We start from the raw sequence: 14824 nt of genomic DNA on the forward strand, positions 1-14824 counted from the left end.
ACTTGTCTTCATGAGTGCTGCTTAGGGCAGGGAAGAGCATGCACAGGGAACATGACTACTAACAGCAGCTGTGAATAGTTTCCACTCTCCATGACTTCATGTTCTGTAAGGTTAGGTAAGGGGGTAGATGTAGATTACAGATATAAATATGGATTTTTTTTCAGGAACAAATAAGCTGAAGCAGCAGTTTGCTGCAGCCTTTCACACAGCAATGAGCAATCACAGGAAGATGGAAGGCAAAGGTGCTGCTCCTCACTCAAGTTCCAATGCCCTATGGCACTGGAAGCCACAGTTGATTTAGGTTTCCAGTGCCATAGGGCACGAATTGAGGCCAGCCACAAGCATGAAACCAGCATCTCCAGGCACAACTGATAGACATGAGTCTCTTCAGGTGTGTGCATTAGCCTTGCAAGTCAGCACACCTAAGACCTGAAACACCAGGGCTGGCCATGATCCGGAAGGTTGACCATCCCAACCCACTTCTGCAGTAAAAACAAAGCCAGTATGTTTGGAAAGCATTTTCAAACTTTATTTACAACTGTCACAGTGACAAAAATGTAGTTTGAAAAAAATGCTAGCTTCTCCCTGAGGCTCAAAAAAGAATTACAGAAATATAGAATGTATATAATACAACAGGAGGAGTTTTACTGGAGTGCTTTGTTCTTTAGATACGTTCAACAACAAATAGAAATATACACAATACTTCCAAAAAAAGGATGCAGACAGAAATATGCAAGTCTTTAGGGCAGACAGCAGGTCTGAAGTCCAAGGATTGCCATCTCACTGCTGCCCACATGGTAATATCTTTGATATAGAGCTTTGACTTGGTGGTACAGATGGTAGAGACCAATAGAGAGTAACACTTAGAACTAAGACGACTGGCTGGTATGCAGGTGTACAAGCTCATTCCAGTAAGACAGCGAGACTAGAACAAGTGTTACAGACACAACAGCTGAATCCATCGCTAGAGAAAATGGTATCACCACATCATGGCCATTCAGTGATCAACCATCCACCAAGGTGGGCAGGGAGAGTGTCTGACTGGGTCTGCATGGCTGGGCCAGAGGCCAGCTGCAGTGTAGGAACACTGAATTTCTCCTGCTTTGTGCTAACTCATCTCCAAACTCCGATCTGTCCGAAAATAGTTACACAGAGCTGATAAATTATTGCCATTATGTTGAAACGCAAGCAAGACAAGACTAAAACAGTGCTGCCAGTATGTTAAAAGCAGTTCCCAAACCCCACCAGCGTTTAACTACTCATGAGGTATTAAAAATACAAATACACACATGTCCAAATAGATTTTAAAAATGGAACCAGTTATAAGCAAAGGGGGGTGGCATTGGGATTATTATGGAAGTTTGGTTAAGGCCTTGACATTTCTTTTTCTCTTCCATGACCCCAGATTTGGTTTAGGTGGTAACTGCTCTCATCCTATCCCAAGACTGACTGGCTCCCAAGCTGGTCCCCAAAGCTGCAAGATCATCCCTTTCCAGGAAAGCAGCAGGTTACCTTGTCTGGCAGCAGACTGGCCTTCTCCTTGAGGCAGGATATGGTGAAGAGAGGACAATCACAGACTTCACAAGCCAGTCTGCACTCCATTAAAGCAACCATGAACATTTCACCCTCACTAAGAAGCAGGAACACATCTTGTCTAAGGACACCCAGGCTAATCCTCTCCCAGCAGACCCCATCCTGCAAACCCCACTGGTGATCCACACTAGATCTGGTGTTTTGTCTTTGGATGACCCCCAGGTCTGGCAGCCCTCCCCACAACACCCCCCACCAGCCTGTCCTGCACTGAGGAGGCCCTGCAGTGCAAAGCTGGAGGAGAACCCCCCCACCCCAGCCCTCTCAAGCCCATTGACCAGCAAGTTAAGAGACACAAAACCCTACAACCTCAAGGACACCAAGGCAAGGAGGCATAAATCTCCACCCTTGGGCTTGGGGCACCGTACAAGACGAGACCACCCCACAGCAGCCTCAGCAAATAGGAGAGAAGAATCTGAGGTGTTCTTGCCACAGACAGAAGCACCTTTTTACATCGGATGCACATCACCTCACACTCACCACCTGCAAGACAAACTAGGGCATCGCAGGAGAGACGACAAGCAGCAGCCTAACGCTACCCTGCAAATACAGCTGCTCAGCATTGAAGAGTCTAAAGGCAAACAAAGGGGCAGAAAGTAACTTTGGGAAAAGTGGCTGGAAAACAGGCTCAACAGCAAGAGCAAGAAACCAGACTACTCCTATGGATGCTCACCTTACCCTAGGAGGTGCCAGACCAGGGAGAGCTGCAGGCCCCTTGTCACTAGATCATTTAGCCATGCTTCGCTATGGACACCCTTCCACCCCCCAACACACAAAATGGAAGCTGTAAGAAAGGCAAATCTGAGATATTTCGGCTCTGTTCTCATGCTTTTAGCCAGAGGCAGCTCCCAGCCAAACGCTGCCACCTCCAACTTTCTTCCCCCTCCCCGAGCTCCCCCCTCCAGCAGTCCTCGCGTGGTCACCCTCTGCCATGTGCTTGGAATTTCACTGCTGCCTCCGCCTCGGAAAAATACAGATAATGATCTCGAGAACAGCAAACATTTCTCTGCGTTACTTCCTTCCTTCCTCAGGAGGTCTGGTGACACCGAGGGCTTCAGTTCTTGATACAGAGAATACAAAAAAACTAAGATCTCGCAGGTGCAAAATTGAACTTGTCTTTTTAAAAAGACTTTCAAAAAAAGAGTGGCTCTTCCTTCAGAAGGGTGCAGTCCCTTGCCTTTCCTCAGATGCCATTTATTGCTCCTTGTTGTCCTTCTTTGCATCTTCACAGTTTTCCTCCTCCTCTTCCTCATCCTCCTCCTGCACGAGGAACTCTTCAGGCGGCCATCTCAGCTCCCCGCTCTCCACATCCCCCTCCGTGGGCTCCACCACAATGGAGGGCAGGCGGTCCTTCAGCTTACAGTAACGATCAAAGTCCGAGGGGTCAGGGAAGATCTGAAAGAGCCAAGGAACAGGCTTGTGAGAGGGGCTGCATTCATACAGTCTCAGCCAAAACCCAGCTCGAGACATTCAGGTCTCCTGGGCAGACTAGTCTGGACACAGAGTCAACCACTGAGTGATGGGAATACTCTTGAACTTGTAAATAACCTTTTCAAGTCTCCAAGTAATGGAAATGAGCACTGCCCAAGAGGCTTCTGAAGCACGCGCTTGCTTGGATAGTGCTCAGCAAATAGGTATCTGCCCTTTTGGATATTTATCCAAATGCCTCTCCCCCCCAGTCCTGCTTTTGCATTAATGCTCTTGAGTTTGCACACAGAGCTATCTCGATCAGAGAATCTGAGATCTCATTTCCTGCTGCTGGTCAGGCTGCACATGAAAACAGGCTTGTTCTCCAGGCCCTGCTGCTGGGAGGCAGGAGGCTCATGGCAAGCCAGGGCCCGTGCCTGGTATCACTCCAGGGCCACAGTGCCAGCCTGAAATAGCCCAGCTGCATTTTAGAGATAATTTTGGCAGTGTTCTGCACACTACAGCTACCATACATCAGCAGCAAAACTGAGCAGGACACTCATTTTATGGAAGGGCTAGGGACTGGACCACATTTCTTCAGGAAAGGGGTACCTGTGCCATAGCCAGCAGTTATGCACTGTATTTCTCATGCAGTGATTATGAGGACTCCTTGATCTCCAGCCCCTCAAGGTGCACAGACCTTACCCATTCCCTCCCACCCATTGCTTGCCACATGGATGCACAAGCTCGTGCAGTGCAGCAGTACCAGGGCCCACACTCACTGGTAGTGCCACTGGGATGCACACTTTGGTCCTACTAGGAACTGAGGCAAAGCACAAGTACAGGAATAAAACTGCAGCTGCAGCATTAGCAGCAGCTTTGCACGACTAGATTGCAACGTGAACAGAAAAGGTTGTGTTACTTGTGGGTAACTTGCTAGGGGAACAACTTCAAATCCCATCTCATCCAGAAGGGAACTGCTGGGTGATAAAATCCACTTGCCACATCAGATCTCCTGGTTAGTAACCAGAAGTTTAAACAACCAGAAGGTTAAACCACCACCTGCTATTTCAAACAATTTTATCAGTGCCCATTTCACATTAGAGTTGCATTTAAACACCCCAAAGAAGAAAATGACAAAGTGCATTTTCCCCTTGAGGTTGTAGGCCAGGTGAGAAGTCATGTGGCTGTACTCTTCTTTGAAAGTCATCTGCATTCAAGTGAGTCGCAAGAGCATCCTTGCAGGGAGCAGCACTGCCAGTCTGAGAGCAAGACCTGATCTGCTTTGATCTTTGTGGTTCCAGATACCAAAGCAGACTCCCTGTCCAGGAGCCCTGAGCATTAACCATGAAGCCTCTTTCTCCTTGTGCCAATCACGTGGGTACCCCACCACCTTGGGAAGCCCTGGCCACAGAAAGTGAAATAACATCCTATCAACTCCTTCTTTAGCCTAGCAACTATTAACTACAGCATCACCTCCTTGGCAACATTCAGTCTTCTACTGTTCAGCCTCATTTCTCCCTCACATCCAAAGCTTTGTGGCAATGAGACTGCCAAGCTGAGAAAGCCATCCAGCTGCTACCTAATGCAAAGCCAGGCAAGGCAACAAAGTAATGCACAAATCAGGGGCTGGTTGCACGTGATCATCTGGTCCTGTGGACAGTGGTGCAAGAGACCAGCTCCCACCATCCACGTTTTTCAGGTGCACAAGAGCGGCTGAGGTCCTTTGAGCACAGCCACATCAACCTGGGCATCACAGTGTGAGCTACTTGCTATTAGTCACTCCCTGCACCGGTGAGACAGCAACTGTTTCTTGGAGCTTTGTGGCTTCTGCTTGGCCAAACAAAGGCAGTTTCAGGCACACAGTGCATTACTGAAAGTACAGTCAGTGGCTCTTAAGCATCAAGTTACCTAAACCCAGGATGGGGAAAAAAAATACCCTTGACATTACATGGTTTAGAAGGTTGCAGTGGAAAAAAAAGTGTGGTTCAAGAGGTTACATAAGCTGATAATGTCATGAAAATAGCCTCCTATGCAAGAAAAATAGCAGTATAATAATTAAACTAACCTTTGGCTGCTATTATTTTAAGCACATTAGGTCAAATTGGAGCAATTTCTTTGAAAATAGCCTGCCAGATTTTTTTCCAGAAACTAAGTAGTAGTCATTTCCTTACAAACAAATATCCACAAAATGTGGTGAGCAGCTTTTTTAATAATAATAAAAAAAACCCAGCACAATCTTATCTCAAACAGCTGCAGGACAGGCCGAACCCAAGAAGGTCAGGATTTTTTCCACTAAGTCATGCTTTTTAATCGTTGAGGCAGCATGAAGGGAGATGTTGCAACTGCACTTTGAAGGGGCGTGGACAGTCAATGGAAAAAATACAGAAAGGCAGATTTCCTCCAATGTGACAGGCAGGGCAACAGCAGGCCAAGCACCGGGGCCCAAGGAAAGAGGGTTTAAGACTAAGTGTACATGTGAGGAAGCCAGGTGGAAAGGTTACCCCAACCAGCCTCCCCACTCCTCTTTATAGAAAAGGATAAGCACCAGCTCTCTCTGTCCTGCTCCAGTAGTGCCATGCTACATTGGTTCCACAGACCTAATCTGGTCCCACTCCAGATTTAGACAATGGGGAGGAAAAAACAAGCCTCCCTAACTTGCAGCAAGCTCCATGCTGGGAATGCAGCAGCTCAGCTCTGACCTGGGAGCTCTGCACCCTCCAGCAAAGCAGCCAGAACAGCAAAACTTGCCTCCAAGCCTTTCTGCTGACATTACCCTGCTCAGGAGCATGGGAGCAAGACACTGCACCTCCCACCCCACAAAGAGGGCAACAGACTCGAGTTAGCTTCTCCCTCTCATTCATGACACAGAGCCACCTTGCACACAGCAGAGGCAGATGCCTTCCCCTGGCTGACCTGGTCACTTGATGAGGGACAAGTGACAACCAACTGGTTGTGATGGCTGCCTAAAAGCAAATTTAGCAGCAATTCAAAGGTATTTTCCACCCCTTCACTTGCATGATACTGCACAAGGGGCTGCAACTGCTTCCACAGAGCCTCCCTCTGTAGCTGAGCCCTAATCCTCACCGTGGAGAGACACGTCCAACACCTCTAGACCCACAGAGGACACGTATGTTGCTTCTTGCACTACTCAACACAGCTTCTTGCTAACAGCAAGACTGGTTTTTACAGGGCCCTCTGGATTTATGTCTGGGGAACTGCTCTCCTCATGAACTTACCCAGATCACACACAAATCTACCAAATTCTTGCCTTGCAGCTGGAAAGGGCAGGGGAAAGCAGAACTTGAAACAAAAAGCTTGAAATGATTTTAGGAAGATCATGTTTGCCTCTGCTTCAGATGATCTAGCTTTGCTATCCTCAGATGAAGTCTTGGCAACAAGAACGGAAAGTTTTCATTGCCCTGGGGAGGCTCATACCCTCTCTCAGCATTCACAGGGATGGAGAAACACCAAAAGCAGGAGAGATGTCAGACAATTAAGAAGATTAGCTCAGCACTACCATAATCCAAGTGACACTTGTAAATTCAAAACAACTTCCACATGTGTACTCCATACCAACACCCATAGTTAAAATGCTTGTCTCCCCTCCCATGGGGCTGAAAACTATTTAAATTGTATTACAGGGAGACTAAAGAAATGAGATCTTTCCAAATTAAGTTACTGGTTTGGGGGAAAGCATTGCTTCATTGTGGTAGCACTATACAAGACTGCAAAGTCCATACTGGGAGACATCCCACTTCAGGATACACACCCCTGATGGACACATCTCACTCATCCCCCCTGGGCTGAAGAGCTGAATTTTATGCCTCTTCAGCAGTATCGAGGCAATATTCCAAATCCCAAACCATCATTTAAGTTCTGAAAATAAAACTTTACTGCCATTGAGAAGCATGGCAAGCTCCTTTCAGGAAGTACCTCAGCCACCTCTCAGTGTCCTCTTTGGAGGACTTCTCCAGCTACAATGCATACATTTACTCACACAGTAGTCATGACTTGAGAACGAGCTCCAAGTATGTACATAGCAGCTGTGACTCAAGGTGATGAGCCACAACAACTCCCCAGCCACAGAAATACTGCCCTGTCTCAGGTCATGATGTCAGGGAAACTTCCTACATCTAACCATTTTCCCTCAGAGTAACAAGGCATCAAAGTAGGGGGGAAAAACATGCTCTGAGGTGTTCCAATGAGCTGCTGTCCTCAGTTTGGACTTCAGTGGAACACTTGTGCACAGCATAGCTGATTACTTTTGGATCTGTTTATCCCATATCCTGCTTCAGCCTTCATTTAGGTCCCAGACCCTGGAATACACATTGACTCTGCCTACTAATCTTGTCTAGCAGCTGTGCTTGCTATCACCACCTTTTTGCAGCCTTGCCTCAAAACCTTCCACAGCAGCAAGCAGCAGCTCTGCTGAAGGACTTCCCCTGCACAAATCAAGGCTGCACAGACATGAAGCACCTCACAAGAAAACAATTACAGAGGAAGTACAATTTCCATTGAGCCAACAGCCCCATGGTCAGTAACATACTGGTGGTCATTTAACTGGAGGGATCCAGCAAACACAGCTCAAGCCTCTCAGCATGGGAAGCCAGTGCTTCCCCAGGGCTGGTGAAGAGATGTTGCACTCACCAGAAATGACTTCCCCAACACCAAGCTTTTGGCACAGCCACTGGATAGAGCCTTAAGCCTATTTACCCAGATTCAGCTACTCTGACGTGATTCCCAGCAAGCTGTGGCTGTGATTAACCTAGACAGATCCCAGCATGATGAGATCACGACTTAAGAGAGCTCAAGCTCCCCATGACAACCAAACCTCAGCTGATGGCATGAGGCAAGCTCAGCCCCCACAGGCCAGTCTCCTACACGGGAGCCTGAAGGACCAGTAAGTCACCAGCCAGCAGCAAAGCAGCACACTCAACTCAGGACACTGCCTTTGCTCAGAACACACACTTTGGAACTTGAAGTATTTTCCATTGTGCTCAGACCCTGCTCCACTTCCAAGAAGCAAGGTAGGATTCTGGTCAAGGCACTGTTTTGACAGCAGCTCCATGAAATGATTAATTCAGCCTCAGTTTCAGTGGCGTTGTTTGTGCCACTGGGAGACAGCAGCAGAGGACAAGCTGGCAGAGTGCTGATGAGGCTCTTCAAAGAATGGGTATTTCTAGGGCTGGGAAACAGCAAACAGTGCACTAGCTCTGGCTGGCAGCAGGAACAGCCCAGCTCACTGGACATTGCCAGGCAGGAAGTACATGAAGCCCTCCATAGCCACATCTGTTTGTAGCAGGGGCAACTTGAGCCATCAGCTGCATTTCAATGAGTTTTTTGTTTAGTAAGTCCCATGGGAATTATGGGACATCTATTAAAGATCCAGAAATAGCTTCTCACTGCAGGCACAAGACCCAGCATGACATCATCTCTTCAGTCACATCTTCTGTTTTGTCTATGCTGCCCTGTTCTGGGACTCATGCCCCAAATTCACCACTCACTTCTGCTCAGGCCCTTGAAATCTGTTGACTGAACCATCTTCAGGGGGCTCAGCAGCTTGCTGTCACAAATACAGAAATGAAAGGTGTCTTGCAGAGGAAGATTTTGAAGCTAGCACACTAGCTTACAAGCATTTTGCATATTAACTGGGAAAAGGGCATTCCTATGATGAGAAAGCACATTTGCCTTAAGCCTATGGAGGCAACTCAGTTAATACTGGTATTACCTCTGCAGTCTGAGTTTTCACACCATTGAGCAGTGATGATCAGCCCAGCAAAGGGCACAGTGCTTCACCAGGGAGGGGAGTACAGAGCTTCAGCTAATGTCCAGGACAGACAGACACCCCAGGGGGTGGAAGATGCAGAAGAAAAAAAGTCAACAACCCAAGTTCCCTTCATAAGGGCCAAGACAGAGAGGAGCCCTGAAGTTCAATGAACTCCACAAGACAGAGGAATCAGATTGCTGAAGTTTATACTCAGGGTATGAGCTTGTTTCCTCAGTTTATTTCCAAGTAAAGGCAAAAAGACTTTGAAACAGTAGTCTTGGTAGAATAAGTCTGTCTGCTGCAGGTACTGGTGTGCTTTAGAATTCCAGCAGTGCTGCTGTGCTGTACCACCTCCTCTGGTCCAGACAGTTTCATGCCTGCCTCCAGTGGCAGAAGCAGCCCCCAGTCTCACAGGCAGCATCCTACAGACCAACTTCCAGGCAGTCCCTGCTCTACACAGCTTGAAGGTGGAAATTTTGAACCTCAGTTTGAGGTCATCTTTGTAGTAAAGTAAATTCAAGTTCTACTAAAGGAACAAGAGAAATTTTTGAAGCTAAAAGTTTGCCTCTCCTGGTTCTGGCTCCACTTTTTGTTTTTTGCCTCTCATAGCCAGCCCAGGGCTGTTACACTGTGAGTGCCTGACGCTGCAGATGAGTGGAGGAAGATGCTGCAAGCTTAGAACAACAAGCCTCAGTGTAGGAGCAGTCATGCTCCATTAGCCCTGTCTGGTTTTAAGTTATTGCACTACAGCTTTCAGACAAGCATACAATTTTCCACGTACCAAACTCTCTCCATCAGCAAGATGAGGCACAAAGTGCCAAAGTCTGAGGTAGAACAAAAAGTTCATAGTGCTATTTGCATCAGATTTGCCCTTGCTGGTCTCAGTTGAGTTTTCAACCCTTTAGGGATGCTTTCAACTTACCTTGACTTACACTGTGACATTCTCAGCCTAGCAGCCAGAGAAGGAAGGCTGGATCCTGCTCCCCAATCCTCTTTACACTAACCTAATTTAGAGGTAGACCTCATACACAGCCCACACACTGCTATTGCCATAAGAGTCTTGCATTTCAGCTCCTTTACTCTTGGCTGCCATCAGTTTGCTTCACATCAAGGTGAAGTTCCTTGCAGGCATTTGAAAAAAAATCATCTATGACTAGACCACTAAAGAGAACAGATCTAGGATCAAAAGCCCTGCACAGATATGAGTTGTCAGCGTTTATGACTCACATGCTCAGGTTCAGGTGATCCACTCAAAACCAAACAGGCCTGTTCCCCAGTTGGCCCAAGCAGACTTATCAAGGTCATTAGCACTTGGGGAAGAGCCTCGCTGAAGTGATCATTAGAACAAGCAGGGCACCTAGATTCTGCCTCTCCCTGGGAATTTGGATGGGTAAATAGAAGCCTTTGACCTGACTGGGTTAAGCCTCTTCATACGGTGACCCATAAAGACATCACATGCAGGTTAGTTTGCTTCAGGTCTAACCACTGTCATTCCTCTGCACTCCGTCTGTAAGAAAGGAGGAGAGGCCATAGACTCCCCACTAATTCAAGCACTGAAGCACAGCTATAAACCACACAACATGCATTATCCAGAATCCTGACTAAAAGAAGGAATGCATCCCCTTTTCTTCCACATAGCTTTGGCTTCTGCTGGAGGCCTGAGCCATGGCCCAAAGTTCAGTCGATTTCATGCTCCGGCGCACTGCTGCTGCCTTGTAGTTCCCTTTTCAGACAAATATGCAAACATACAGCACCTCATCTGAATGCACACTTAGAGAAAGTACCTCTGTGCAGGTTGTGTAACATCTGCAAAGGACGAACCCTGCATCTGGATCTGCCAGTAAGAGTCACCCAATGTACAGAGCAGATGCAAGTCATCTGCCAGCATTCAGCATCTGTGTCAGATCTCATCAACAAGTCTCCTGGAAGTGCAGGAAGCCATGGAGCTTGGAGGCTAAGGTGCCTAACTTGTGCTTTGATTAACTACAGGCTAGGAAATGAAAGGGGTTTTGAGACTAAAAAACTAAGGCTCAATCTAGTTGAAGACCACTTCTTCACCCCAGCCATTGATCTAGAGATTAATAGCTAACTACATTGCTCAGAACTTTCAGAATGAATGCAACTCGTGCCCCCAAGTACCGATATCTCCAGTGACATTTCAAGGCTCATTTAGGCTGTGGCTGGCCTCACTGTATCCTACAGAAGACTGTTAACCCTTTCAAAGGGGCACATCAGTCAGGAAAACCAGGAACTAGATCAAATAGGTGTGGATGCCATATAAACAGCATCCTCCTGCTCTCTGCAGCTCAACCCTATGCTGTGTTACAAAGATCTCAAGAGCCCTCTCAGCCCAGTGAGTGGCATGAATCCTTCTTTAACCCATCTCCCACTGAGCCCCAGGAATGCTGAATGAGTGGGGGCTCGGTCACTTCAAAACAACTGAATCCTCTGCCAACCCACACTGATAGCAAGTGATATTTTACACAACCATCTCCTGCCAAGCAAACATTCCAGTCTGTTGACTAGGTCTCACTACGGCAAAGACGTGCTATTAGCTCAGGCTACGGAAAGGTACGTTAGACCAAGCTTACAGTCTAGCCCAGGTAATTCCACATGGGATTAATGCCTCAACTGCCAGAAAAGCACTTACCTGATACGACAGCCCATCCTTGCGGGGGCTTAATCCGATCTCATCCATGGCTGGGGTGTTCATCATCACTTCAGTCATTTCAGCGGATTTCAGATAATCAGAGCTAGAGACAAAAGACAGCATTCCAGTGATCTGAGGGGCTCTGGGAGGACGGAGCACAAGTCAAGCAGCGAAGCGAGCAGCAAAGCCTGTAGGCAAGTCTTTTTCTGGTCCCTTCCTTCCTGCCCCCCCTTGGAAGGCAGCGGAAAAAGCTCAGTACCTCGTAAGCCAGAGCTACATCCAATGCCCTCGGAGCACCTCCCCGGCTCTCCCCCCAAGAGCCCAGCTCAAGCACACCCGGGGACGCTCCGGCAGCAGCGCTTCGCTTTTAACTCCGCTTCCTCCAGCTCTGCCCCGCGGCGGAGGCTGAACTTGAAAAACCACAGTAAATAAAGTGCAAGCGCGGGGGTTTTGGTTTTTCTTTTTTCTTTTTTTTTATTTTTTTATTTTTCAAGCCGGTGTGCTTTAGACCCCGCTGACTTATTTTACAACCTCGGGGACTTCCACGCCGGCGGAGCGTGCGGGGCCAGTTCCAGCCCGGCTTTTACAGCCTTAATAGCATTTCCAGCGCGGGGAAGCGAAGCGAGCTCCCGCAGCTCGCAGTTCCTCCGCTGTGGCTCGTCCCGCTATCGCCCGGCTCGCACCGCCCGCCCTGGGAACCGCTCCCCGGGGCCCCTCGCCGTCCCGCTGCCCGGCCGCCTCCCGGGGCGGGGGGCGGCTGAAGGGGCTCGGCCTCAAGCGCCCGCCGGCCCCGGCAGCACCCCATCGGCAGAGCCGCCATCCCCCGCCCGCCCCCCAGGGGAAGCGCCCACTCACCAGGGCAGGGGGCACAGCACAGACATGAAGTCCCGGCAGAGGCTGCCCCGGGCGGGGAGAGGCGGGAGGGGCACCCAGGCGCCGCGGGACACGGCGGGACGATGCGCGGCGCTGCTCGGGACCGACCAAACTCCCTCACGCCGCGGCCGCCGCCTCCGCTCTGAGCCCGGCGCCCGCCGCCGCGCTGCCTTAAATGGCCCCGGGGGCGTGGCCGGCCCCAGCCCCGCCCACCCGCCTGACGTCAACTTTTTCATGAATGGCCTCGGCGCGCGCCGCCTGCGGGGGGAGGTGTGGGGGGTGTGTCCGTCCGTGTCCGTCCGTGTCCGTCCGTGTCCGTGTGTGTGTGTGTCCGTCTGTCCCCATGGCCCCATCGCCCCAAGTCTCCGTGGCCCCGGGAACAGGTGGCGGTGGCGACCTAGGCCCAGCCCGGGTGCTCCCGGTGCAGACACGCGTGTTCCCGCTGTTGCAGCCCGGGCCGAGGTGGGATGCGGCCCCCCGCCTCCGCTGCCGGCCGCAGGGGAACGTACCGGCGGTACCCGGAGCATCTCTGGGACTGGGGCTGCGTCTCACGAAGCCCACCCCCTTCATGGTGGTGATGGCGGGGGGGGGACCGGGGACACGGCCAGGGACGGCACGTACCGGAGAAGTGGCAGCGGCTGCTCAGCCCTGCTCCTGCCAGCACCTTTCGTGCCCCGCACCTCTTGCTGGAGTAAAAGCTGAGTGAGCAGCTTCACGGGTCCGAGCTATATTTAGCAAACCAATGTGAATCAATGACAGGAAGGCGCAGGAAGAGAGAGAGAAGCAAGTCCATTCGCTGCCCGGGCAGCGTAAGCACTGTGGGCAGCTGTAGGTGAAGCACATTTCCCGCGTTCCCCTCCCAACATGAAACTTCTGGTAGGCAAAGTACATCTTCGGGCGAAAGGCCTGGGCACCCTAAACTCGCCGTGAGTCCCGCCATTGTGCATCGATCTGCCCGTGTTCGTGCAGCCTAAGAAAAGGGCTGTGCCCCGAGGCACATGCCTGCAGGGCAGGGCTCGGCCACAGGATGAGCCGGGCTCTCCAAGGCTGCTGAAAGATGCTCGGGGCTTTTGGGGACCGTTCCCTGCTCTGCCTGCTTTCCCAGGGAGCAGTATGTTGCCGTACGCTGACAGGTGAAGTTTGGTGCCGGGAGTGTTTGGATTCCACCTGTCGTTCCATGCTGCTGCTCAGACTTGGCCAACACAGTGGATAACCAAGCACACAGTTACAAACGCTTCTCGTGTTTCCCTCAAACGCAGGACACAGCTGCTGCCGTGCTTCACACGTGTGTATGCACGGCCAAATACACATTCTTTGTCCCATTTTTTAAGTGCTAAAAAAGCACAAGTTCAGTGCATCTGAAGGGAAGCTTTGCCCTCAGCTATCCTGCAGACTGTGTATAAATAAATGTGTATGTCCATACGTGCATGCGTTTCCTCAGACCGGATAATTTAATCTTCTTAGATTCATATTATATAATGTGAGCGTATGTGGGTGTTTCACATCAGGCTTCAGCAAGCTGCTGCTTTGTGCCAGATTAAAATGAATCACAAGGAGTCGATCGAGCCCCTGCAAGTTTGTGGAAATTCAGGTGGGTGTGAGTGAGCTCCCTGCAAAGGGCCACCAGTCACCTTCCACAAGGTTAATGGGAGGGAGGCAGCAGAGGAGACTTGGTGCACAAGTCCCTTTGCCCTCCTCGAGCCTCCTGATAACAAGGTTTGGAGCCAGGGAGAGGAGTAAGAAGACAACCAAGTCTCCAAAGTGCTGAGGAAACAGCTTCCCTGTGTTTTGCTGGCCTGTCCACTCAGACCCCCTCTCCCTGCTGCATCCCGTGGGACATATACATTCACATTGACTATCTTTGCTGATTTCTGCACTAATAGAACACAAAGACTTGACTTATAAATCACTTTTTTGAAGCTGAACAGTCCAAGTCAGTGGCTGGTGGTACATACGGGGGCTGGGAGATCACGCTGGGAGAAGGAGAGAGACAGGGTGCTGCTTCAGCAAAGTCTCTTAAAATTAACTTTGCAGCCTGCCCCAAATGCTTTCATCTCCCACCATGTCCAGCTAAAACGTGGGACATGAGATGGGACCATAGCTCAATTCCCTGGGACATTTCATCCAAAGCAACCCTGCCTGTGTCCCTCAAACATACACACACCTGCTATGGATTTCCTGGTGTTGTCTGTATGAAGAAAAGGCCAATGAAAACCCCAAGTTCCTCTTGCAACAGGCACTCCAAAATGTCTCTGTAAATGCCCTCCTCCAATCAGCAGGTCTTGAGGGTCAAGGTTTTTCCCTCCTTGGGAAGCTCATTCCTTTAAGTATATAATTTTTGATACATCAGTGTCCCTGAAGGAGGTCAAAGGCCAGGACAGGGGCTCACCCTCCATGGCTCCTGCAGCCACCACTGACAAAAAGCAGCTCAGATCAGCCCTTTGCCTGTGTCCTCTGGACATTGCCTTGCCATCTTGGCTGGCACGGGAAGATAGTTTTGAGTTTCCACCTGGATAAGCGCCTTTCAGGGGGCG

The 14824-nt window shown here is 49.8% G+C and overlaps 1 protein-coding gene across 1 annotated transcript; it reads right to left on the reverse strand.

The window, feature by feature from the left end:
- Positions 1 to 505: 505 nt before the first annotated feature.
- On the reverse strand, positions 506 to 12427 carry LBH (LBH regulator of WNT signaling pathway). Its single transcript, XM_082302642.1, has 3 exons — positions 12273 to 12427; positions 11418 to 11520; positions 506 to 2985 (listed from the first exon to the last, which is right to left on the reverse strand). Exons 1-3 carry the CDS (start codon positions 12296 to 12298, stop codon positions 2785 to 2787), a joined length of 330 nt encoding a protein of 109 aa, XP_082158768.1. The 5' UTR covers positions 12299 to 12427; the 3' UTR covers positions 506 to 2784.
- Between the last annotated feature and the right edge of the window lie 2397 nt (positions 12428 to 14824).

This window comes from Coloeus monedula (genome assembly GCF_965178545.1).
Source record: "Coloeus monedula genome assembly, chromosome: 2".
Classification (NCBI taxonomy): domain Eukaryota; kingdom Metazoa; phylum Chordata; class Aves; order Passeriformes; family Corvidae; genus Coloeus; species Coloeus monedula.